At 43.3% G+C, this 23,789-nt stretch overlaps 1 protein-coding gene across 1 annotated transcript in view; it reads left to right on the top strand.

Annotated features, from left to right (window-relative positions):
• Positions 1 to 3,423: 3,423 nt before the first annotated feature.
• The window catches only part of TSC22D2 (TSC22 domain family member 2), a 40,777-nt gene continuing 20,411 nt past the window's right edge, over positions 3,424 to 23,789 (top strand). The window contains exon 1 of the mRNA XM_030575426.1: positions 3,424 to 5,810. Coding sequence (XP_030431286.1) covers positions 3,850 to 5,810 — 1,961 coding nt within the window. The 5' untranslated portion in view covers positions 3,424 to 3,849. The remainder of the gene's footprint in view (positions 5,811 to 23,789) is intronic.

Below are 23,789 nucleotides of genomic sequence, written 5' to 3'. Positions count from 1 at the left end.
GGAAAGAAAGTCCCTGCTTGCAGCTTCCTGAATGGTCCAGTGTTCCAAAAGATGCGTGTGTCATACATCTTTCCAGACCAGCCTGCGTTAATGTCTGTGAAACTCCCACGGTGATCCACAAGTGCCTGGAGAAACATTGGGAAATATTCCTTGCAATTAATGTACTCAGTGGCTAGGTGATCTGGTGCCAGAACTGGAATATGCATGCATCTATCACCCCTCCGCAGTTAGGGAAGCCCATTTCTGCAGAGCCATCTACAGTGTCGTGCACGTTGCCCCGAGTCATGGTCTTTCGGAGCAGGATATGATTAATGGCCCTGCACAATTCTGTCAACATAAGACCAACGGTAGACTTTCACACTCCGAACTGCTTAGCAACCCATCGGTAGCAGCATGGAGTAGTCAGCTTCCACAATGCAATCACCATGTGCGTCTCCACATGCAGGTCAGTTCTCATTCTCATGTCCTTGCACCACAGGGCTGAGGCAAGCTCATCACACAGTCCCATGAATGTAGCTTTCCTCATCAGAAAGCTCTGCAGCCAGGGCTTGTTTCCCAAGCCCAAAAGCGGCATTCCACTGTGGTCAGCACTTCCATGAATGCCACAAGCAATCTCGTGTCATAGCTACTATGTGTGGTGAGATCAATGTCAGACTCCTCTTGTCTTTGTAGTTTAAGGAATAACGCCACTGCCACTCGCGAATGGTTGGTCAAAGTGAGTAGCATACTGGTCAACAGTTCGGGATCCATTCCTGCAGCCCAAAGAGGCTGGGGGCACAGTACACAAACTGTGGCGCCAAATGCGGACGGAAGCACAGAGATTTCTGGGATTCGAAACAATGCATCATGGGTCATTGGAATAAGACCCAGGATGCCCTGCAACCCTCTATGCCTTCCCACAAGTCTTAGCAGCAGAAGAGAAAGAGGTGCTCTATGGGATAGCTGTCCAGAGTGCACCCCTCCAAATACCGCTGCAAGTGCCACAAGTGTGAACACGCTATTGTGCAGGCAGTGAACACACAACAGTGGTTTCCCTTCAGCACTCTCTAAGCGGCGCTGTAACTGCCGGCGTTGTAACTCTGCCAGAGTAGACATGCCCTCATTCTGAGCACCACTTAAGTGTCTCAGATTTCTAGCATTCAGCTGCAGCAGAGCTGCTAGTCAGTATGAAGCACTGCATGTTGTGACTTGTAGTTTCTTCAGGCTGCATTTCTGTATTAAGGATCCAGCCCCAGAAATTTACTTAATTAATTAATCTCATGAAAGACCCCCCAACTGTCAAAACTTATACACAATTTTGAAACCATAAAAACAGAGTTCGGAGTTGAGCCCTTACATCCATATTTAGGCACCCAAACATAAGTGACCTGATTTGTAAAAGTGCTGAGAACATGGAGCTTCCATGGACTTCTACAGAATTTGTGGGTACTCTGAAGTCAACACCTCAGAAAGTAATTCTGCTTATCTTCAGATGCCTAAATATGGTGCCTGTGAAGGGGGGTATATCTCTGTATCAATCATGAAGGAGTAGATGGGGGGGCAAATCAGCTTATTGAACTGGGGGTTGCTTTGGGGGCACACATCCCAATATTCAACACAAGGACCTGCCAGGAATAGTGGATGTCTCCCTAGATTGTACACAGAGCCCTGTGGGAAACAGACCATATCCCTCAACTTTACATAGGGTAATGGGGGGACAGAGTCCCACAGTGAACAGGAGGTCTTGCAGAACAATGGTGTCCCCATACTGAAGATGGGGCCCTGCGGAGAAAGGGAGCATACCCCCACACTAAATGCGGGCTCCCAGCACCATAATGAAATGGGGGGAGGGGCTGTGGGCAGGAGAAGCCGGTGTTTCCGCCACTGCCCCGTGGCGGTAAGCTGCGTATCTCCGTACTCAACCCAGCGTACCGGGGGCGGGGGCGCGTATCCCTGTACCGCTCCAGAGGCCCCGTATGGGGAGAGGGAAGGCGGTGGCGTAACTCCATACCGCTCCTTGCCGAGGCCCGGGGGGGCGAGGAGAAAGGGGGAAAAGGGGGTGTGTCGCCGAACTGCACCCGGGACCTCGTGGGGGAAAGGGGCGTATCCCCATACTTCTGCCCGGGTCCCGGAGGGGGAGGGGGAGTATCTCCGTACTGAACACTGGACCCCGCGGGGGGAGAGGGCGTAGCGCAGTACTGAACACTGGGACCCGGGGGAGGGGGACGTAGCCCCGTACTGAACACTGGGCCCCGTGGGGGGGAAGGGGGCAGACCCGTACTGAACACTGGGACCCGGGGGAGGGGGACGTAGCCCCGTACTGAACACTGGGTCCCGTGGGGGGGGAGGGGGCAGACCCGTACTGAACACTGGGCCCCGTAGGGGGGGGAAGGGGCAGACCCGTACTGAACACTGGGCCCCGTGGGGGGGAAGGGGGGACCTAGCCCCCTACTGAACACTGGGCCCCGTGGGGGGGAAGGGGGCAGACCCGTACTGAACACTGGGACCCGGGGGAGGGGGACGTAGCCCCGTACTGAACACTGGGACTCGTGGGGAGAAGGGGGCGTAGCTCCGTACTGAACACTGGGCCCCGTGAGGGGGGTGGAAGGGGTGCAGACCCGTACTGAACACTGGGCCTCCGGGGGGGGGGACAGATCCCCTGTACTGAACCCGGGCCCGTTGGGGACGGGGAAGGGACGTCATCCCCCGGAACACACAGCCCTGAACATGCAAGCGGGCGCTCACCGCTTTCACCTCAGGGCGATACCACACCCGGGCGGGCGGGGAACTCCAGCCGATGGAACATTCCAAACGGTTAACACGACGCTCTGAGGTGGAGCTTTCACCCCTACGTGGTGTGGTAGCCCAACCCAGTCTCCACCCGCGCTCTGCCTGGGAACGAATGTCCGTCAGAGCGTGAGCAGGGGGCGGGTCTAACGTGTCTATGTCAGCACGGTGTTGGACTGGGAGACGGGAGTGAGTGTCGTCGCTCTTCCCACAATGCATTGCGTACGATTTGAGCCCCATCTTGAGAGAGGGGAGTGAGCAGTTTGAATTTGAGCTTCCTCAGTGCCTGAGTGCGGAGCGCACCGAGCGGGGGCTGGGCCCAACGCTGCTCGATACCCCGCCCCGCCTGCGGGCCGGGGGTTGCTCCCTTGCCGCTCCCGTTGCTTTGCAGAGCCTCGGAGAGGGTGTCTCGGCTGTCGCCTCTGGGACTATCGGGGGTCGCTGCCAGCGGGCTTATTTCCACTAAGATGCGCCTGGTGCTGATCTCCAGGTAGAAACTACAAGAGACGGGGCGGGCGGGAGAGCCAGGGGGCCTGGCCTCACCCGGCCGCCACTGCCGCGGTTCCTCTTCGCTCGGGGACTGACTGGCTCTCGCACGAGCGGCCTGCTCGCCCGCCCAGGAGCCCCGGGGCTGCCGGACGCCGCCCCCCCCCGGCCGCGCTGCGAGGAGCAGGAAGCCTGCTGAAGAGCTTCACCTGGTACTACCGCTGCGGCCGCACTGCGAGGTGCAGGAGGCCTCTTGGCTTCAAGAGGGAAAGAGAAGGCCCGGAGCCCGGTAACCACATTCCTCTGTCCGGCGAGAGGGAAGAGGCTTGCTGAGGGGCCCGAAGCTCTGCTGAAGGGGGAGAAAGAGGAGGAGCCCAGCCGACCACCAGCCCGGTGTGGTGCCCGATGAGCTTGGGGCTCTGTGGCTGATCCAGACGCTTGAGGAGGAAGCCAGAGGATGTACAATAACGTCCGGGTCTCGGCTAATTGATCGTGACAACCTTCGCCTCTCCCTCGGACGGGCTCGGACTCTGCCTTCGCCCCGGGGTGCAGACAGCTTCACCCTTGCTGGCAGAGCTCCCTCCCCAAGGAGGCACCATGTCCAAGATGCCGGCCAAGAAGAAGAGCTGTTTCCAGATCACCAGCGTGACCACGGCCCAGGTGGCCAGCAGCATCACCGAGGACACTGAGAGCCTGGACGACCCAGACGAGTCCCGCACCGAGGATGTCTCCTCCGAGATCTTCGATGTGTCACGGGCCACGGACTACGGGCCAGAGGATGTCTGCGAAAGGAGTTCCTCCGAGGAGACTCTCAACAACGTGGGTGACGCCGAAACTCCCGGTGCTGTCTCCCCTAACCTTCTCCTGGATGGGCAGCTGGCGGCTGCGGCAGCGGGGGCTGCTGCTGCGCCTCCGCTGGCTGCAGCTAACGGGGGGGCCATGCCCAAAAGCGCCGCTGTGCCTCAAGTAACTGCTGCCCAAATCCCCTCCGCGGCGGCAGGAGGCAGCAGTGCGCAGGCTTCCGCTCCCGGGACCATGTCTCAGACGACTGCGGCAGCATGCAGTTCACGCTTCAGGGTGATCAAGCTGGACCACGGTACGGGGGAGCCCTATAGGCGTGGACGATGGACGTGTATGGAATTTTATGACCGGGACTCGGACAGTAGTGGCGTCCTGGCCAGGACTGGGGATTGCATTAGACATAGCAGCACCTTTGAGCAGGCTGCTCAGGAAAGAGACAGTGGCTTGGGTGCCACGGGGGGCTCCATGGTAATGTCGGTGGTGCCAGCATCGGCACAGGGCCCGGAGTCCCTAGCTGACAGCTCCCTTACTGCTGTGTCACAGCTGCTCCAGACGGAGAAAATGAACCAGCCCTCTTTACAGCAACCTAATTTTGTCATTGGGCAGCAACAGCAGCTGCAGCAGCCCATAGGCGGGGCCATTCCTCAGAGTACTGCTCAGCCAATGTATTCTGGGGCTACAGTAACGAGTCAGCAGACTATGGTGCTGTCGCAGCAAACCCAGTCACAGGTAAATGCACAAAGTGTACAGGGGGCACCTAATGGGAAGGGTATGCCACCTCCGAATGTAACAGTAGCCCAACCGAGCATGCCCATGTCACAGCAGCAGGTACAGCAAGCAAATGTACCAGTGACTCAACCTCAGCAATTTGCTTATCCTCAGCCCCAAATTCCACCAGTGCATCTACTGCCAACACAAGCTTCTGGCCAGACAGAATACATGCAACACATGACAGTTATGCAGAGTCAAGGAACTATTCAACAACCTACTACAAGCTCTGTTCCAAGTACTGGAGCTTCCAGCCTTTCTGTGGGCCAGGTGGCTGGCCAGAATCCTTCACCTGTTGGAGCACCGATGATGGGAGTTTCACCACAGCCTAGTGAAGCAGTGGGACAGGGATCAGGATTGATGCAGAGTGGCCAGACTCCACCTAGTCAGTCTGTCATACCGCAACCAGGAGGTGTGGTGCAGCAAAGCATTGGACATACAGGGGTTGTGCAACAGAAATCCATTACTCAGCATCAAATGGGTGGAAGTAGTCAAGTGTCTGGAATGCCTAGTGCTCCTCATGCTATAGTCTCTGGAGTTCAGAATGTGCCTGCAGTTGTGCCTGGTACAAGTGTGCCTAGTGTGTCTACCACTTCTGTTACTATGCCAAATGTCCCTGTTACTTTAGTTCAGTCACAGATGACCAGCCATACATCTGTTAGTAGGAGTACCAGTGTTGTCCAACAACATGTTGGGCTTTCTCTAATGCAAGGCACAACTACTGTAGTTACAAGTCTGCCACAATCTAACCTTGGACAGTTTCAGAGTCAGACTCAAACTTTAGTAGGCCAGATTGATGATACTAGAAGAAAATCAGAACCCCTACCTCAGCCACCACTTTCTCTCATTGCTGAAAGTAAGCCTCTTGTGAAGCCTCCCATTCCAGACACTCTAACAAATCCTCTTCACTTACCTGCAACTACTCCTATGAACAGTCTTGCCAGCTCTGTATTTGGCATATCTATTCCTGTTGATGGTGATGAAGACAGGTATGAACCATTTTATTATAACTGTTTAAAAATTCATGTATCTACTTGCTCTCCTACATGTAGTTAGCAGGTAACAAATACATACTATATGAGAAAATAGTCTTCCCTTCCACCCATCTCTTTCTGAATGAATTTCAAAGCTGTCAACTGCTAATAGGTTGCTATATTGTAGTAGTTTAAAAAAAAAAGAAAAGAAAACAGTGCTCCAGAGACCAACCAATTCGTGTTGTCTTGGTTAATTTGAAGAGAACTAGCATTAACCAAATTCCTTGATTGCAAGATCATAAAAATCAAGTTCAATAGCAGTATAAATTAGGAAAATACTTGTATGTATTAGCATAATTTAAGCTTTTTGAATTTATTTTATATAGTTGTCCAGTGAGTTGAACAAAAGTGACCCTCAGTCTACTTTTAGCATAGCCATTCTTAGGGAATCTCTGATCCTCTCAATACACATATAATTTAATTATTAATGGAGAATCATTTTGTTAGGCAATATTGACTGGAACGGTCAGATTTTATCAACTTTAGTAAAGGGTACAGTGAGCACGTACTATCAATTGATTTGTATGAGTTGCAAAGTGTTTTGGTTTTTTCCCCTTATTTTTCCTCTGATGTAGATGGACATTGAAGATTCCTTAAAGTACACATTTAAAAAAAACAACAAACATATATATCCTGTAGGTTTTGCTGGATGGGTAAAGTTCTGTGGCTTAAGTTAATCAAATATGCCTGAATTTTGAAGGAGGCTTTCAAGGAAAGGAGTGTGTTAAGGGTTGAAAATGATCTTGGTGAGGCAACCTTGTGTTGTAGAGGGAGCTAAATACATTGTTACAGTTCAGATTATTATTAACAAGTAGACAGAAATGTGTGGTGAAATGTGCCTATCATTCTTTAGGGAAAAATATTCTCATTCAAATACATGTCATGTAACAGTTCACACATCTAGAAAGAAGTATCAAGCTTTGAAATGTGTAAATTTGGCTTGTGCATAGTAGCAGTAAAAATTTGCTCTCATGTGGGCCACGGTAGAGCATAATTTCAGTAGCTCTCTTACAAGGTATAACTTTAAAACCCAGAAGAGCTTAATGCAAAACACTGATTTCCAGTTGGTTTTTTTTTAAGGGGAGGAGATTCAGTGAAATATTCTGGTATAAAATAGTTATTGAATCCTCCTCATGTGCACAATCTGATATACTGTGTAAATCACAGTATAATAGGATTGGGGGTTTGGTGACAACTAAACAAATTCTTATAGTCATTATCAAAACTATAAACTGCTGATTGTTTGTTTATAAGCACTAAAATATATTAGGTCTTTGGGAGTCTGTTACCTTAAAATATTAACTTTATTATAGGTCACTGCAGTGACTATCATAAAGCTCAAAATAGCTTCCAGACTTCCAAAAGACATCACATTTGTTGTGGATATTCCCACTCTTGCTATAGTGAAACCTTAGAGGATGCCTTTTCTGCTTCATCAGCTTCCTTGCCCTCATGTCCTAACTTCTTTGGGAATGTCGGTAGGAATGCTTGACTGTCTTCATTGCAATAGTACCATCTTGTTATCAGTACCTTTTTCAAAAGGTTTTGTTTTTAAGGGAGAAATGCATTATGTTCAGAAACTTTCTTAATTATTCCCATCTAGAAGTAAATCTGCAAATAAGAACTAGGAGGTGACAGTTATATTCTAAACAGCCTCTTTTCCTGTGTTGTTAGTTTCTATGCTGAGTACCCCAATTTGTATGTTTCTCTTAAGGTACCTATACTTCTCAGTCATGTGTTTCTGCTTGGTGTTACAAGAAAGTATAGTCAGTGTCTATGACATTGCACTAACCAAGGAAAACTATAGAACATGAGGCTAGCTTTTAGTGAGGGTAAAGTACTCGATGTACTTCATTGCGTGGGTGTTTAAAGCTCTAAGCCTTTTTGAACCTTATAAACAAAGACCCCATTCCTTCAAGCTGTTCTACACAGGTGGAAATTTTGGTGGGGCTCTGTGCAGGAGTCAGTCCATATGGGACAGTTTGTGTGATTGAGGCCTAAGAAATTAAATAACTTGCAGAATCTTGTACAGTTCACTGCAGAAAGCACCTAAAGATACAGTCAACTTAGATCACATTTGTCTTTGTGTGCAAATAACATAACTGAAAATGATTTGTTTGCTCTTTGTTTCACAGCGCTCTTTGTACAGATAATGTTACTATTTCTCCTGTGCATATGCTTTCCCTATTTGTGTGAGTCTTTCATGCAGCAACACAGAAAAGATTTTTTATTTTTAAATTAGGAAAATATTAATGGGAGGATGGGAAGGAAGAAGTTGCTGAGGGAGTGGGGAGTGGAAGTCACATAATACCTGGAATTACTTCCATTTTTGTAGTTGAGAAGATTTGAAGTTGACAGGGTGCCTTTAACTGAATACAGTTCACTCTTGTCCCAAGTAGGCCAGTTCCATGCTTCAGTGGGCTTCCATGAATGTACATTCACAAGCATTGTGTATGTTGGGGGAATATTAACAGGAGAAGACTGAATTCAGGGGACCTAAAAGAGGTAAACTATATCTTGAATGCCTTTATCCTTGCCAGTGAAGCATTCCTTGTGACTTTTAACCCCTATTTGCAGGTCACCTAGAACAGTCAGCAATCTAGACACAGATGGACCCCCCCTTTTTTTTCCTAGCAGCCTTTTTGTAACAACTCAAACTTTTTTAAATGTAAAGTTTAAATCTTGGAGGGCCAAAATCTGCCTTCAGTTAGCGATGTGTATATATAGTACAATGGACTACAGTGGAGACTGCATAGCAGAGAGAATTAGGCTTGAGGAGATACATAGTCTAACACTGGTGTCATCATTCAGTGGAGGGGGCCAAATTTCCATTTAAATCATGGTACATGGGCTAGACTATAAATTTAGGATAGCCTGCTTCCCTCACACTACAGGAAAAAGTCCAGGGGAAAATATGAATGGCCCTTGTGTATTAAACCAATGCTTAGCTATTTGTTCAGTACCTTATTGTTGCATTCATTATCACTTGGTAGGAAAACCATGTTCACTTTCAGGACTACTACTATTTTTCTTCTTCCTTTCTGTTTCTTTCCAGTTTTACTGTTTTCCTCCATGTTCTTGGTTCAGTTTTTTCCTTTTCAACAACTTAAATTCCAACCTCTTGTGGGCTCACTTGCACCCATTTTACTGCTAAAACAATAAGTAGTGGAATAGTTTGACCTTGAAATGTCATCACTGGGCTTAGAGTTGACTGTGTGATTGAAATTAAAAGGGATTTTAGAGTTTACACCATGAATCATTGTTTTAGGTTGCCTGCAGACTCAGGAAGCTAACACTGTTAGTTTACATTTGGCATGTATTTGAAGGATATTTCTTTGCAACCGTAAGGGCTAGAAAGGTCTAAAAATGAACATTTAATTTTCATATCTGATTATTATGATTTATGTAAATACATCAAATGGTTGGATGTTTGATACGTCTGATTAAATTACTGCACTTATAGTTTGACAAAAGAATGAACTCATTATATAGGTAACTTTTTAAAAAAGAATCTAATGTTGGTCTTTCAACAGTTCATACGTAGCTCTGCATATACATGGTTTCTATTTATTTTGTAAGCTGTTACATATTTAAATATAGTAACTGTTTTTAAAGTTAAAATGGGAAGGCTAGGATTCATACAGACTTCAATTTGCATAAGATGTATGCAGAGTTAGGTAGCATCTGTGCAGTCAGTATGAAACTCTTGTCTTAAGGTGTATTGTGTATATAGTTCATCAGTAACCAGATCTAAAACGTTTTCTTGTAAGGTAGCAAGCAGACTGTGGTTTGGATCTGATTTTTGGTAACCCTTACTTAAGTTGTTCTCATCTTTACAAGATTTGAATAAAACTATTGAATCTAGTCCTATTGTTGACCCAGTGAATAATGAGGAAATGATTAGGAAATGATTAGTCAGTAAATCTCAAATGACAGGAGCAAGGGATAGAAAAATGTTGGTATGCAACAAAGATTTAAAAAAAAACTTACTGTACTGATTATAGCAGATGCTTTTACAAAGAGGGGGAAATGCTTTAGACTGCAGATACTACTTATAACTTGCATAACAAACAGTTTTGGTTCCCTTCTCCAAATTAAGTCATGGACTGAATAAAATACAACAGTATTTGAGGATCAAGGATATAGTACATTTAGTCAGTAGCATAGATCTGTGTTGAAATTACCACATTTTGGGGAAATGAAGAGAAATGGTAAGTGTCAAGCTAAGAAAATTCTATCCAGTCTTTCCTGCTTAATTTTTAAAAATAATACAATTAAAGTTCTTGGTGAAATGGAGTTGCAGATCTTAATAAAATCTAATTAAATTGGAGTATTTCACTACACTTCTGAAATATACGGTCTTGTTTTTGTAGAGGTGTGCAAAGGTGGATACTCAAATATTGAAACTAATCTGTTGGATCCAAACATACATGCTAGCTTAGGACTGTGTTTTGCCACTTGAAAAAATATGTTGCCACTCTTAAAAGAATACATTACTGAGAGAGCTTGTTCAAACCACCTACATGTTTGGCAGACTTCTGGGGCAAAATATTACCAGGCATGTTGGAAAAGAAGCAGAGTACAGATCATTTTCCAGAGATAGCTGACCAATGTGAACTGCACAGGCTATATTCCAGGAACTCTAATGAATGGCTGCAATTGTGAACTGTCAGCTACAGCAGCTAGACTGTTGAAAACCTGATTGTAAGGACCTCTTCATGGAGTATATCTCTCTATTTAGTTAAATGGCTTGTTTGTATAGCATGCTAATTGTTGCCAATAAAGTATTATAATTAGTAAAACTGAGCTCTTGAAGCCTCATTCATAATTAAAGAACAAAACCTTGCATAGGCATTAACATAACTTTGATAAGGGTCTCTTTATGTATTACTGAGGGTGCATATTTTTCTTTTGGAATAGAGCATATAAAAGATTATGCAAATAGATACGAATGACAGTGCTTGAATTGTGCTGTTGTTGAATACTGTCCCTCTTTTCACTTTGTTCTTAAGTCTACTAGGACTTCTCTAACTCCTCTACAGCTGCAGAGCTTAATGTTTTCAGTCTCAAATCAGAAGATCTCACCTAAGTAGAGCTGAAGGAATATCTGCAGGTGTATGCAAAAACCAAATATGGGCAAATCCTGTTTCAAGCCATGAGTGTCTTCAAGTAGATAAGTGTTCTTTCTTCTGTCTCCATGATGAAAACATATTTTGAAAAGCACAGTTAAAATAGAACTAAAACTTGATGAACAAAAATCAGCCATACCAAATGGCATACAGACGCTAACACAGCTTTATTTTAAATTATCTGAGGTCAGCAGCAATGAATAAATTGATTTTTTTTAAAAATAAAATAAGATTTTACAGCCAATTAAAAGTAACTTTCATTAACATTTCCTTCAAAGATGAGATGCAGTCATAATTTACAAATATTTTTAAAAGGAAATTGTGGACCTGAATACTTCCTAAAATTGACTAATGTTAAGTCTTTTTTCCAGGGTATAGTGTTTGAAGTGTCCTGAGAACTCTTTAAAATTCATGTACACTTTTTGTAATGAGTCTCTTTGCTCCCTTGTTTTATGAGGGTCTCTTGAGCCATGGGGAAAGCGGACAAAGATGCTATCAAATTAATAAACAAATCCTATTTTAAACTTTTGCAGAAGTGTTTTAGCTGTAACAGACAGAAAAATAATTTTGTTGTTGATGGTATCCCTAAAAGATGCTCTTCTTATTTCTTTCTGGCTTTCCCTTCTAGATTCTTCTGATCAAATATGGTAGGTTTATCAAGCCTCTTTCATCCCAATAGGTTCTACACTACTCCATAGATAGCTACATTAGCTATTTCTTTCCTTATTCTCTCTAATGTGGCAACTGTTCCACATAATCTGTTTGCAGAAGTAATGCTAAAGTGTTTTTAGAAGAGGAAGTGAAGATATATAATTAAAAAAATGACTGACTGGAGAATGTAGGCAGGCAGGATCCAACTACCAGAATTGGAATTTAACCCAGATGCTGAGTTTCATTTTTATGAAGAGTACTGTAGAATCTTTTCTGACCACAGGTGCCATTGTACTGAAGAGAAACAATTTGATGTTCCCTACTAAATGTGTTGGGTTTTTTCAATCTTTCATTTATGTTCTGAATATATGTAAACTTTCAGTTGGTGATTCAGATAGCAATTTCCAATCTTGGCATTCACAGAACTGAATAACTAGTTTTTGCTATTTGTCAGCATATTAGAATTGTCTGTGCTTATTGTATACGTCAGCAAGCATTAGCTATAAGAAATTTTATGGATCTCTTCCAAATAAATAGAAAACATTTGCATGCACATACAAATTGCAGTAGGCATCATGCAAGCGTGTTAGTGTGAACAGTTTGTAGTCGTGTTGGATAAATCGTGATGACAGACTACTGCAGTTGGCACCCTAGCTGACAGTTATGAGGCAAGGTAACTTCTTTCAGTTATTAAGAGTGAACTGTTCTTACCCCAGAGATGGTGTTCTCAAGTTTAGCGTGATAACTGTTGAGATGCAGTATAAGGCTGTATTTTCACTCCCTGTTCTATAGAAGTTCTTTGTTGTAACGAGCACTTCCACTTCTATCAAATCTGTATGCTTTATGAGCTCAGAAATAGGATAGCTTATTGAAGGAATGGTGCGCTTTGCTGTGTACGTCAACTATGCCAACCTAACAGTAGGCCAATAAGCCTGGCTGTTTGCTCATCTTTCTGTTGCTGTCTGAAAGACAATGTTGAGAACAGCCACCAATCTAATTATTGTTTGTCAAGGGAATTCCATATTTTCCCCTAATAGATGTTGGGAAGGAATTCACCACTCAAGTCTCTGAAGTTACTGTAAACTAATTGTATCCATTCTGTCCTTGCTCCTTGGTGTGAGAACATTTTCATATTGCAAGTATAACTGAGGGGGAAATAAGAGAAATGTTAAACTGATCAATGATAGAGGATTGTACCTCCTAGTTAGCTGCCACCATATACAGTATTGGAGAGAAGCTCACATGCTTCACAGTAATGGCTGTGCATTGAAGCACAGATGCAGTCCAGCAGAAACACAAGTCCTGTCTCTCCAGCCTCAGGAAGAAGTGAGGGGAGAGGGGTGGAATGCAAAAACAGTAATCCACGATCTGATCTTTATCTGCATAAGGTACTGTGTTTTAAGCTCTGGTTGCCTCTTAGAGATGTGGACAACTTCGACAGTAGGTTGAGCACAGTGCTGCTCTTGTTACACTAGCTGTGCTACTATAAGTTGAAATTTGATTTTCTCCGAATAGTCTGTAATGTTAACCCTGTGAATGCCTCTGCAGGTAAACTCATTTTTGCTATAACTCTTGCAAAAAAAATATGCAAAGCTTACATTTTTATTCATGTGCAAAACATTTATTTGAATAAACATAAATTGTTTTCACATAGCTTTGTACAAAAGCAGTTTATACAGCATTTATCAACTACTGCATGAGTTGTTGCATGCTTCTGCACAAGCAAGATAGTAAACAAAATGGAAGCTCCAGAAATCCTGATTTTGTTGTTGTTCCCACTTTTAATGTTAACTGAGGACTAAATCAGTAGAGCAAAAAGAGGAATAACACATTAAATCTGAGTATTTTCCTGTTGCCTTAATATGAACGTCAGCAGAAAACTAACAGTCAGCTTCTTTCAGTGACAATTGTCCAGTAAATTTCCCTCATCCTGTAATTGAAAAAGGATTCCCTTTCAATAGATTAGTTATTTAAACTGCTTTCCATAACTTGCACAATGCACTTATAAATACCTTTTTAGTGCCAGCTCTTCATACCTTGTGTTGATATAAGGTTTTGACTGCGTCAGCCATAATGGCAGAGTATCATTTTAGTATAGGTCAGTGGGTTTGAAGTCCTAAATCGCATATTACTAAAACAAAAATTAAATATTCTAAGAATTGTAGTAAGCAACTTGAAAATTGGTTATTTTTTTTGTACCTCCTGTTACTGATGTAACCTTAGGCTATACTTACTATCCTCTGTTTACAAAGGAGTGGTCTTTTTCATATATTGACATGAGACAACATTGAACCACCAGATGTAGATATTTACAGCAAAATGATGTTTAAATTCTTACCCTTTCAAATTGGCAAACGGAGGTAGCTAGCCAACTGTTGGCTTAAGTAAACCATTTCAAAATGCCTGTCCCTTGGGTTTGATTCTTGGTTGGTTTTTGTTTTCCTTCGGATAGAAAATCAAGTACTTTGCACTACTTACTATCTGCAATATGTTTGACAGGATTCTAAGAGGCAGAAGTGAGAACTCAGTTAAGGATGGTTACAAATGGCAGTTGACTGAAATTTCCTCACTTTGTGAAGTGACAAGACTTCTTCAGGGTTTTCAGACACTTAATAGAATTCAACTAATAACAAATTTGCCTGGTTTTAAAAAATGTTCTTTCGACAGCCAGTTGATAGTCTGAGATCTACATCTATACGTTGTAGCCATAGGAATAAAAGGCAATGAATTTTAACTTGTCTGTTAGTAGACACTATTTCAATCCAGCTCTATCAATCTAGTGATGGTAGGAATTAGCAGAGCTATGTAACTGGGACAGTTTATCTGGTCTTGTTGACTTCCTGCATCCATTCTGTAACCAAAACAAAGCTTCAGGCTTAGATACAATTAAAACGCACATGCAAGCCAGAATATTTGTCCTACTTATCAGTATTGTATGCAGAATTTTTGGGGAGTGGAGGTGAAAGCAATAGGGATAGTTGTCTCCTTTGGCGTGTAATGCACATAAACAGGGTTGTTTCCCCTCCTGAAGGAGAACTTTTGAGATTCTGGTAAACACAGCTCTGCTGCCGTATTTGCCACAAGTGATTTTTAACTTAATATGAGACAGATGGACTTTCCAAGCTTATTCTTCCATAATTATATCCTTGAATGTCCTCCTCCATCTGGAAACGTATCTATGAAATAATAGACAAAGGCTGACATAATTATTTTTAATGGCGATTTAGCCTGTCTTGGTCTCAGAGGGTCCTTTCCCCATTTTCAGAAGCTTCTCCTTAACTCCCTCCCACATTTTCCCCCATTGGAAGTTGATAAATGTTAAGAGTTGAAATCAAGTGATCAACCCCAAAATAGATAAGGGAAATGGAAGAGCTGATGCCAGCATCTCAGAGGGCCAAACTGGAAGGCAGCGAAGCTGGCTTTGACTGAATTTCCTCATGCTGCACACATGAGCCAGATTGTTTGTTTGATTTTAATCCCCTCTTAGTGGCTATGTGATTCCCTTCTCAGGATGGAAACTTGCTTCTTCTCCAGCACCTTGCTTTGAGATCCAGGAGAAAGGTACAAGCTGCTAGTAGGGCAGTACAATTTCCATCAGAAACAGAATGAAATGCTACTAGGAGGTGATTAGAATTGTCTAGGTAGCTCAATTCTGATTGTGGGGTACAATGGGAAGAAACAGGGCCCTTGGGGAACAAGGCCATCTTCCTATTGCATTAAACACCTAGAGCGCCTAGCATCAGAGTTCATCCTGCCCCTTGCCTATTTCCTTCTCCAGTTCTCTGAATGAAGCCCCTTTTATCCAGTCAAGGTGCTTCCATTTCACCTCTTTCTAAGACAGTGGAGAGGAGCATGCAGGCAGCCACTACTGCTCCACTGCCCCTGCTAATGAGGGAGACACTTTGTCCCTAGAAAAATTGGGGTCCTAGGAGGGGTAAGTTACCTTTTTCTTAAATATCAAGCTTTATTGAATTATTTGTGGGGGAGGGTGGGTTGTGGTTTGATTGGTATCAGAACTATCTGAGATTTTTGTCAGTAAATAAGACTTATAAAACAGTTTTTTTTTTCCAGTTGAAACATCTACAAAAACAGTATGATCCTCTTGTGTGGAGAACTTTAAGAGCTCCATTCTGCTCCCAGTAAACTTAGTTGCAAAACTCCTGCTGATCGTGGCCTAGTTTGACCAATGGTCATACTAAAATGGAACACTGATATAAGAATATGAAGTTTGCAAGACTCTGAACTCATGTTGAGTGTTCCAAGGCAAGTACTCTGAGCAGGATGGGTTTAAGGTCCTGGTTTAATAGGATATGTAACTGTGTTTTGGAACTTTATTAAATCTGCATTTGTTCTTTCAGTCCTGTTCAGCTTTCTCATCTAGCCCCTCCCATTTGCCCTCTTTGCAGTCTATTCTACTGTTTAATAAGTTTGGCACTTTCTAAAAAGAGAGGAGGTTTCACATTGCAGTCAGTGAACCAAATAAATGAAGAACGAAATATTGACTTGGAAAAAGAGCTCAGATATTAGTCTAGTAAACTTATTTCTGTCATTCCAAATTTCATTGTAATCTTAGCTGACCCATGATCAAGTGTTTGTATAATATAGTTGGTGTAGGAACTAATCCAGGGGGGGCCCAGTGTGCCACCTGAACACCTTATGTAACAAGAGTGGTCTTCTCAGCCCACGGCTACTCACCTGAATAATTGCAAGCTATTCTTGTGTGTGATGTCAGCTTACTGTTTAAATAATTCATTTCTTTAAGAAGAGGGAGATGTTGGGTGAGGTAATATCTTTTATTGAACAATCTTCTGCTAGTGAGACATGCTTTTGAGCTACACAGAGCTCTTCAGCTGACCTGGGCTCTGAGACTCAGGCCTTGGCTATACTGGCGCTTTACAGCGCTGCAACTTTCTTGCTCGGGGTGTGAAAAAAACACCCCCCGAGCGCTGCAAGATACAGCGCTGTAAAGCACCAGTGTAAACAGTGCCGCAGTGCTGGGAGTGCGGCTCCCAGCGCTGCAAGCTAAACCCCATGAGGATGTGGAGTACATGCGGCGCTGGGACCACACTCACACTTCAAAGTGCTATATAGACGTACCTACCCTAAGACACTCTTACCTTCCAAACTTATTCCCTCCCTCATTTCAGCTTCAACAAGTCCCTCCTAAATCAGCTGCAGTTGTCTTAAATAAGATCAGGATGCATACCCCCAGAGTAATGTGATCTGGGGGCTCGGTATTTCTGTTTGCAGTACATCAGGACCAAAAACCTCTGGGACTTTGTATTTGCTCTTTGTTTGTTTTTTGTTTTTACTTGGGCTATGGTCTCTGGGATGTACTTCACACTGGACACCATCCCAGTATTGCATTTGGCCTCTATAGGGGAAAGGTGGATTTTTAAAAGGGGGACTTGGTATTCTCCAAGTCAAATGTCTTCCTCTTTTCCAGTACCGCACCCCTTAATCTCTCTCCTTCTCTCCCCCCCCCTTTTTATATTGCATGGCTCAACAGTCTAATACACTTGGTGATACTAGTTCAGACCTGTTCATTAAGCACACTTTTTATTACATCAGTTTGTGGGTTAGTTTTTCCTGTGGAGTAGCTCTTCCTGTCAAGTTAGTTCTCTTCTCTTGAACAGACCAAAACTAACCTACCTCAAATATAGCAGAAAGACTGGAAAGTGCTTTCCAATATATTTGCAATTTGTCTAAAATGCCTTTTAAAAAGCCCTGTTCTTTTATAGGTTATCTATTTGAAAATAGATGAAGCTTGTGAAATACATGTGTTGTGGCTACAAACCATAAGTTTCATATTTAATAATAGCAGGTTTTGATATCTGCAAATATATGCATTCAGGATTGGAAGTAGGTGACTGTTTAAAATCACTTCCTGAGGAAGAGGGTTTTTAGCACCTTTTTTTAATGCACTTGAAGCTCTTTTCTGTCTCCCCTATACAAACAAGACTGTCTCAAAACTTAAGTTATAAAAACTTAAGTTATAATAGCTATACGTGCGATGCATTGTTTGTATCTTTGAAGCAGCTATTTAAAACATTAAGCTACCATATCTTCCCAGTTTAGGGTGGTTTTGTCATAACACCTGTGTGTGTGATCCTTTTTAGGATGCATATGTTTGAATATGAGAACATGATACTTGTTGGATGAACAACTTTTCATATAGCATCTTTCAGGCAAAATTCCATAATCCTAGGGGTAATAAGTGACACCTGCTGGCCAGTAATGACCAGGAACTGTAGTATGTATGGGGCTTTTTTAAAAAAGTAAATACTCCGAGTAAATCTTCTAGGTTGCTGTAGGAATCAAATGACAGTTTTACCTTGTGTGCACAAAAGTTGATTTTGCATACAATTGTGATTTGATATCTTCCCCACTTAAGTTAAAGATATTGAATAAATACTTAATCTGTTCTCATGTGGAATCCTGTAGAGACTTTTAGTATGGTAGGAAAGGAGGAAAGGCTATATACTAGGGTAGATTAATTTTTTACAGTGTCCTCCGAATTACTTCAGAAGAGCTTTTGTGCCATATACGTTTAGGGAAAGGCTAAGTAAAATTCATCTCCATGACAACTGCATTGTAGCATCAGTAGAACATGTTTTCAATGCAGTTGCCTGTAACAACTGGTTTACAGAAGGGGTTACGTTTCAGTGCTGTTCTGCAGCCTAATATTGACTTATTGGTGAACCTGTTTTTATAGGTTCCTAGTACCTAAAGAATCTAGACCAGGGGTTGGCAACCTTTCAGAAGTGGCATGCCGAGTCTTCATTTATTCACTCTAATTTAAGGTTACACATTCCAGTAATACATTTTAATGTTTTTTAGAAGGTCTCTTCCTACAATCCATAATATATAACTAAACTATTATTGTATGTAAAGTAAATGTTTAAGAAGCTTCATTTAAAATTAAATTAAAATGCAGAGGCCCCCAGACTGGTGGCTAGGACCCAGGCAGTGTGAGTGCCACTGAAAATCAGCTCGTGTGCCGCCTTCGGCATGCGTGCCATAGGTTGCCTACCCTTGATCTAGACAGATATAATTAAATTAATGAACTCCATATGGAGGTTGTAGTTGTACCACAATCAGGGAGTGCTTCTATTGAATAGCTTATTTCAAGAAATCCATGGAAATTAGCTATACCGACACACAAACCTTTTATGCTGGGGATGAATAGAGATTAATGTCTGTCTGTGTGGTTAAAAAAATATATCTATTGATTAAATGGGTAGACAAGTCTTTGGATAGAACCCTTAAAGGGAACCTACACTGATGTTCCACCAACCCCTGCTCCCATCAGGAAGATTAAGAGTACTGTTTCAAGGAATTCTATGCCTGAGCAGAGAAGAGGTTCATTGTTAAAAGGCACCCTTCCCCGAAGATTCTAAGAGAAGCATATTGCTGATACTTTTCAACTCTATGCAAAGCTGTCATTGAATCGTGAGAAGGGAAGGTGGAGAGAACAGCTTCTAAGTATCTTCCTCAGTGCTCCATGGTCTTGACCATAGCTGTCAGGTGTTGACTAGAAGCAGCTTCCCTCTAGCGTAGGCTTTGTCTACACTTTGCAACTTATAGTGGCACAGTTGTGCCACTATAGAACAACTACTGTAAGGTACACAGTGTAGCCACTTGCTTTGTAACCAATGAACACTGTTCATACCAGGGCGTTTGGTTTTTTGTTTTTTTTTCCCAGTAAAACTTGTCAGTGGGGTGGGGGAGAGATGTTTGTGGTTTTGTTTTGTTTTTTACACATCTCTAACTGACAAAAGTGCAGTGTAGACTTTCAGACACAGCAACCTTATCCAGTGTCTTAGTAAATTTTGCTGCTAAACTGCAACAGAGCATGCTACTAAATCCCCTCTGCCTCTGGTTCCCCACTACCATAGGAGAAACTCCTTGACTTGGTTTTATGTTTAGCGTGTGATTTTTAAAAACCTCTGATTCAGTTAGGCTCCTCAGGAGCTGTAGAAACGTACTTGGATACTCTTCTTTTCTCCAGTCACTGACACTTGGGTCTCTGACTGTATATTCGCTGATAGTGAATGGAGAAGACAGGATGTCTTGTTTAATTAAAAACCTGTTTTATTGTCTAGATAGTTTGTCTTGTCCCTTCACTTTCTTAGTTAGCTTAATTGTTTGCCCCACCCTGGTTCCAATGCCAAGTTTTCCCTGCCAATCTCATCTGACGTTCTGTACAATGTTCTTAATGTCAGGCCTGCTACAGTAGTCCCCTTCTTGCTTCTTGGTGGCTTTTGCAAAACCATGCAGCCCAAAATGTCTCCATATCTAAGATGACCTTTTTTTAAAAGACACTTTTATGTCAACTTTTTTAGGGTCTCAAAATATTCTGTACCTCTGATTACTTTTTTCATCTGCTCTGCTTAGCTTAGAAAAGCTCCATTTGGAAGAATGGAAGATATCTGAGAGGCTGAAGTCTCTCTCTCTCCTGCATGTGCCTCAGAAGAGGGACTAGCTGGCTGCCAGGAGCTATTGTGATGCTGGGCACTAAAACTTGAAAGCAGGGGTAATCTTTGTCCCCACTGCTAGTGCCAAGGCAGCATGGAGGAGGAAATGGCATGATATGCTTAAATGTGCAGGAGGACTAGGGCAGGGGATGAGGGGATAGGAGCAGGGCAACAGGGACAGTCTCTGGAATAGGCAGTGGAGGGAGGATACGAAGCGACAGCTGATAGGAATGTGCTAGTGGAAGGGGCAGGCTAAGGAAGATGAAGTGGCAGGGTCTAACTGCTAGAGCAGGGGTCTCAAACATGCATGCGGCCCTCCCCCTCCCCATGTTTACCTAGAGCGGCTCCAGCACAATGGGCACCAGGGGCAGGGAAGGCTCCCTGCCTGCCTGCCCTGCCCCCGCGCTGCTCCAGGATGCAAAAAGAACATGGGGGAGGAGAGGCACAGGGATGTGTGATGTTGCCTCAGGCACCACCCCCAGCAGCTCCCATTGGCCGCAGTTCCCTGTTCCCGGCCAATGGGAGATTCTGGGAGCCGTGCCTGAAGCAACAGCAAGACACCCCTGTATCCTTGCTCCCCCACATTCCAGCCACTTCCCAGAGCGAAGCAGCACGGGGGCAGGGCAGGCAGGCAGGGAGCCTGCCTTGCCCCCGGTGTGCGTCGGGCCAGAGCCCACCCCTCAAACCGCTCCTGCAGTCAAACCCCCTGCCCTGAGCCCCTTGCCGCACCCTGCACCCAACCTGTTGCCGTGAACCCCCTGCCACACCCCATTCCCCTCCTGCACCCCAACCCACTGCCCTGAGCCCCCTGCTTCACCCCCTGCACCCTGACCTCCTTCCCTGACCCCCTGCCACACCCCTCACCCCTCCTGCACCCCACACCCCAACTCCATGCCCTGAGCCCCCTCATGCACCCCCAACTCTGAAATCTACTGGCAAAGGATGTCTTATTCCCCTTTAGTGGTTGGTCTGCACAGGATAGCACCTTACTATTGCTGTTAACTGGCAGAGCTCTGTGCTGTGGGTCATAAGGTTTTTTTTTGCAGGGGGGGGTGTCAGTCTGATTCCACATAGTGGAGCTTCTTGGTTTTTAGTTTTTTAAAAGCTTAGGAAATGGCCTCCAAAAATCTACGTGTTAAGGGTATATTAAGGCTGCCAAATCAAGCGCTCAGAAGTTAGGAAATGCCAGAATTAAGGGTTCCTATACTCCTTCCTTCATTTTGCATATGAATTATGATCTTCAGTTACATGACCACATACTTTTTTCCCCCCACAGGCCCCATGCCTCATTTAGTGCACAGGACAGGCAATACTCAGGGAATGAGTCAGGGTTGTGTCCTGAATGATACCGTTCCCTGTAAGACTCCTTCCTCGCTTGCTTAGAAGATGGAAAGTATGTAGTCAATGAGGCAGGGGACAGCAGGAGGAGAGGTTGTTTCTCATGGTCCGTTGAATGCCACTCTAGAACATTGGATTCTAGCCCTGCCTCTCCCACAGTGCTTCTATATGTTGGGCAAGTCACTTAAACCAGGCTTTTCGCAAGTAGCCACTAACTTTCTTTTTTCTTCATATTCTGGGTGCTCAGTTGAAAATCTTGGAGTCCAATTTGTAGTAGAGCTAAGCACTCAGAAATGCAGCTGAAGTCAATCATACCTGTGCACTGAATGTATACGATTCAAAATACTCTGAAAAAATCATGCCCTGGACATCTTCAACTGAGCATTCAGAATGAATAGACACTCCCAACTTTGGCCTTAATATTTATGCCTCTTCCCATCTGTTCAAAAACCCCACAACTTTACCTGATAAAGGCTCTGTAAAGATAAATTTATTAATGTTAGTGAAGTACTTGGATACTATGGTGATGAGCATGAGAGAAGCCCATAAAAATGCTGAATATATATTTAGTGCAGGTTTTTAAATGATGTGCTGTAAAATGAGGTTTGGAGTCATTGAGGATTAAAAAAATACATATATTTGTTACCCATTCAGTTATCACCATCCATTCTGCGCACTGAGTCATGAGTCTTGTGAGCGGAAGGGAGAATATATGATTTTAAAGACTATGTTGTACATATTCACAAGAAGGCTAAATTAAGGTTGCACAGGCAACCTGAATTTGAGTGCTTGTTATGTGACTTCAAAATTCTTAACATAGTTCTTTGGTATCTGATACTAATGTTAGGTTTATACACTGATACACCCCTTGCTAACTGAGGCAATTTTTCCCTTTCTGACTGTTAGTTGTGGAATCTAATTCCTTCTGTCACCCTGAAGCCTGCAATTAGAATGGTGTGGCATGCGAAGATGTGGAGATACTGTGTTTTTTGTTTGCTTTTTTAATAAAGACTGAATGTGAGAGGGTTTGTTAGATTTGCTGATGATAAAATTTAAGGAACCAGATGTGAAGTATTTAATCTTCAACTTACCCTTTTCAGCCTATGTATTGCGGCACACTTTAGCCTACAGTTCAGAGGTCCACGTAAAATCCTTGAGTAGCACTTCTATGGAGGGGATTGGGAAGTAGGGATTTTGAATGTTTTAGTGTACTTAAGCTTTTGTAAATATGCACGTCTTTGGCTATAGGTATTCAAAATTATACATATACAAAGCCACCATATTGTTGTGCTATTATCACCATAACATGGGATCTATTTCATGAATGGATTTTTATTGCACTATATATGCTCTGGCAGCAGCAACTCAGAATAGTCTCAATTATATGTTGAGAAATGAAGATTAGTTCTGAATCTGCATCTCCTTCATGGTATTTTGCACTTGACCACTGGGACAAGATAGTGTTTCTTAAAGATTGAACCATGATCATGAGGTTTAGCGAATGAAACTCAAAATTCACACCTTGGACACTTAAGCTATGCCCAGAGGGATGTATTTTAAACTTATGCTCTGTTTAGCATCCAGAACAAGAAAATAAGATGCAAGAGTATGAAAAGCTGAAAGTTTTTCATATCTGAGGCCTGGTCCACACTACAGCATTAAATCGATTTAACGCTGTACCCGTCCACACTACAAGGCACTTAAAATCGATTTTAAGGGGTCTTAAAATCGATTTCTGTACTCCTGCTCAACGAGAGGAGTAACCCTAAAATCGATATTACTATATCGATGTAGGGTTAGTGTGGATGGAAATCGAAGTTATTGGTCCCATTCTTTTACTGAGCTACCCAGAGTGCACTGCTCCAGAAATCGATGGTAGCCTGGGACCATGGACGCACACCACCGAAGTAATGTGCCCTAGTGTGGACGCATAAAATTGATTTTATTTCGATTTTACTCTGTAGTGTGGACGTGGCCTCAGTTGCTGTATCTCTTCTCTGTCCTTTCCATTTGATTCTTGAGTATCATAGGAATCCTTCAGCTGCTTCCTACCAAGCATTCCGTTTGAACAAGTTATGTGAATCAAACTTAAGTATTGAATGTATACATGCATGAACAGCTTTGCACCATGCAGTGTCTCATCATTTACATAATGTGTTCATTTTCTTCATTTAGTGCCTTTGAAATGAAGATACTTTCTGGATAGACTAGTACATCAAAGAAATCCAAAGGCAGTTCAGTCGCTCAGATGTTAATCTTAAACTTTACAGAATTGAAAACATCATTCGAGGTTTTTTCCTCTTCTCCTATGCATATCTGAAATAAACTACCTAAATTGA

This window comes from Gopherus evgoodei, chromosome 9 (assembly GCF_007399415.2).
Source record: "Gopherus evgoodei ecotype Sinaloan lineage chromosome 9, rGopEvg1_v1.p, whole genome shotgun sequence".
In the NCBI taxonomy this organism is placed as follows: domain Eukaryota; kingdom Metazoa; phylum Chordata; order Testudines; family Testudinidae; genus Gopherus; species Gopherus evgoodei.
This window is presented reverse-complemented; position numbering and strand designations above follow the sequence as displayed.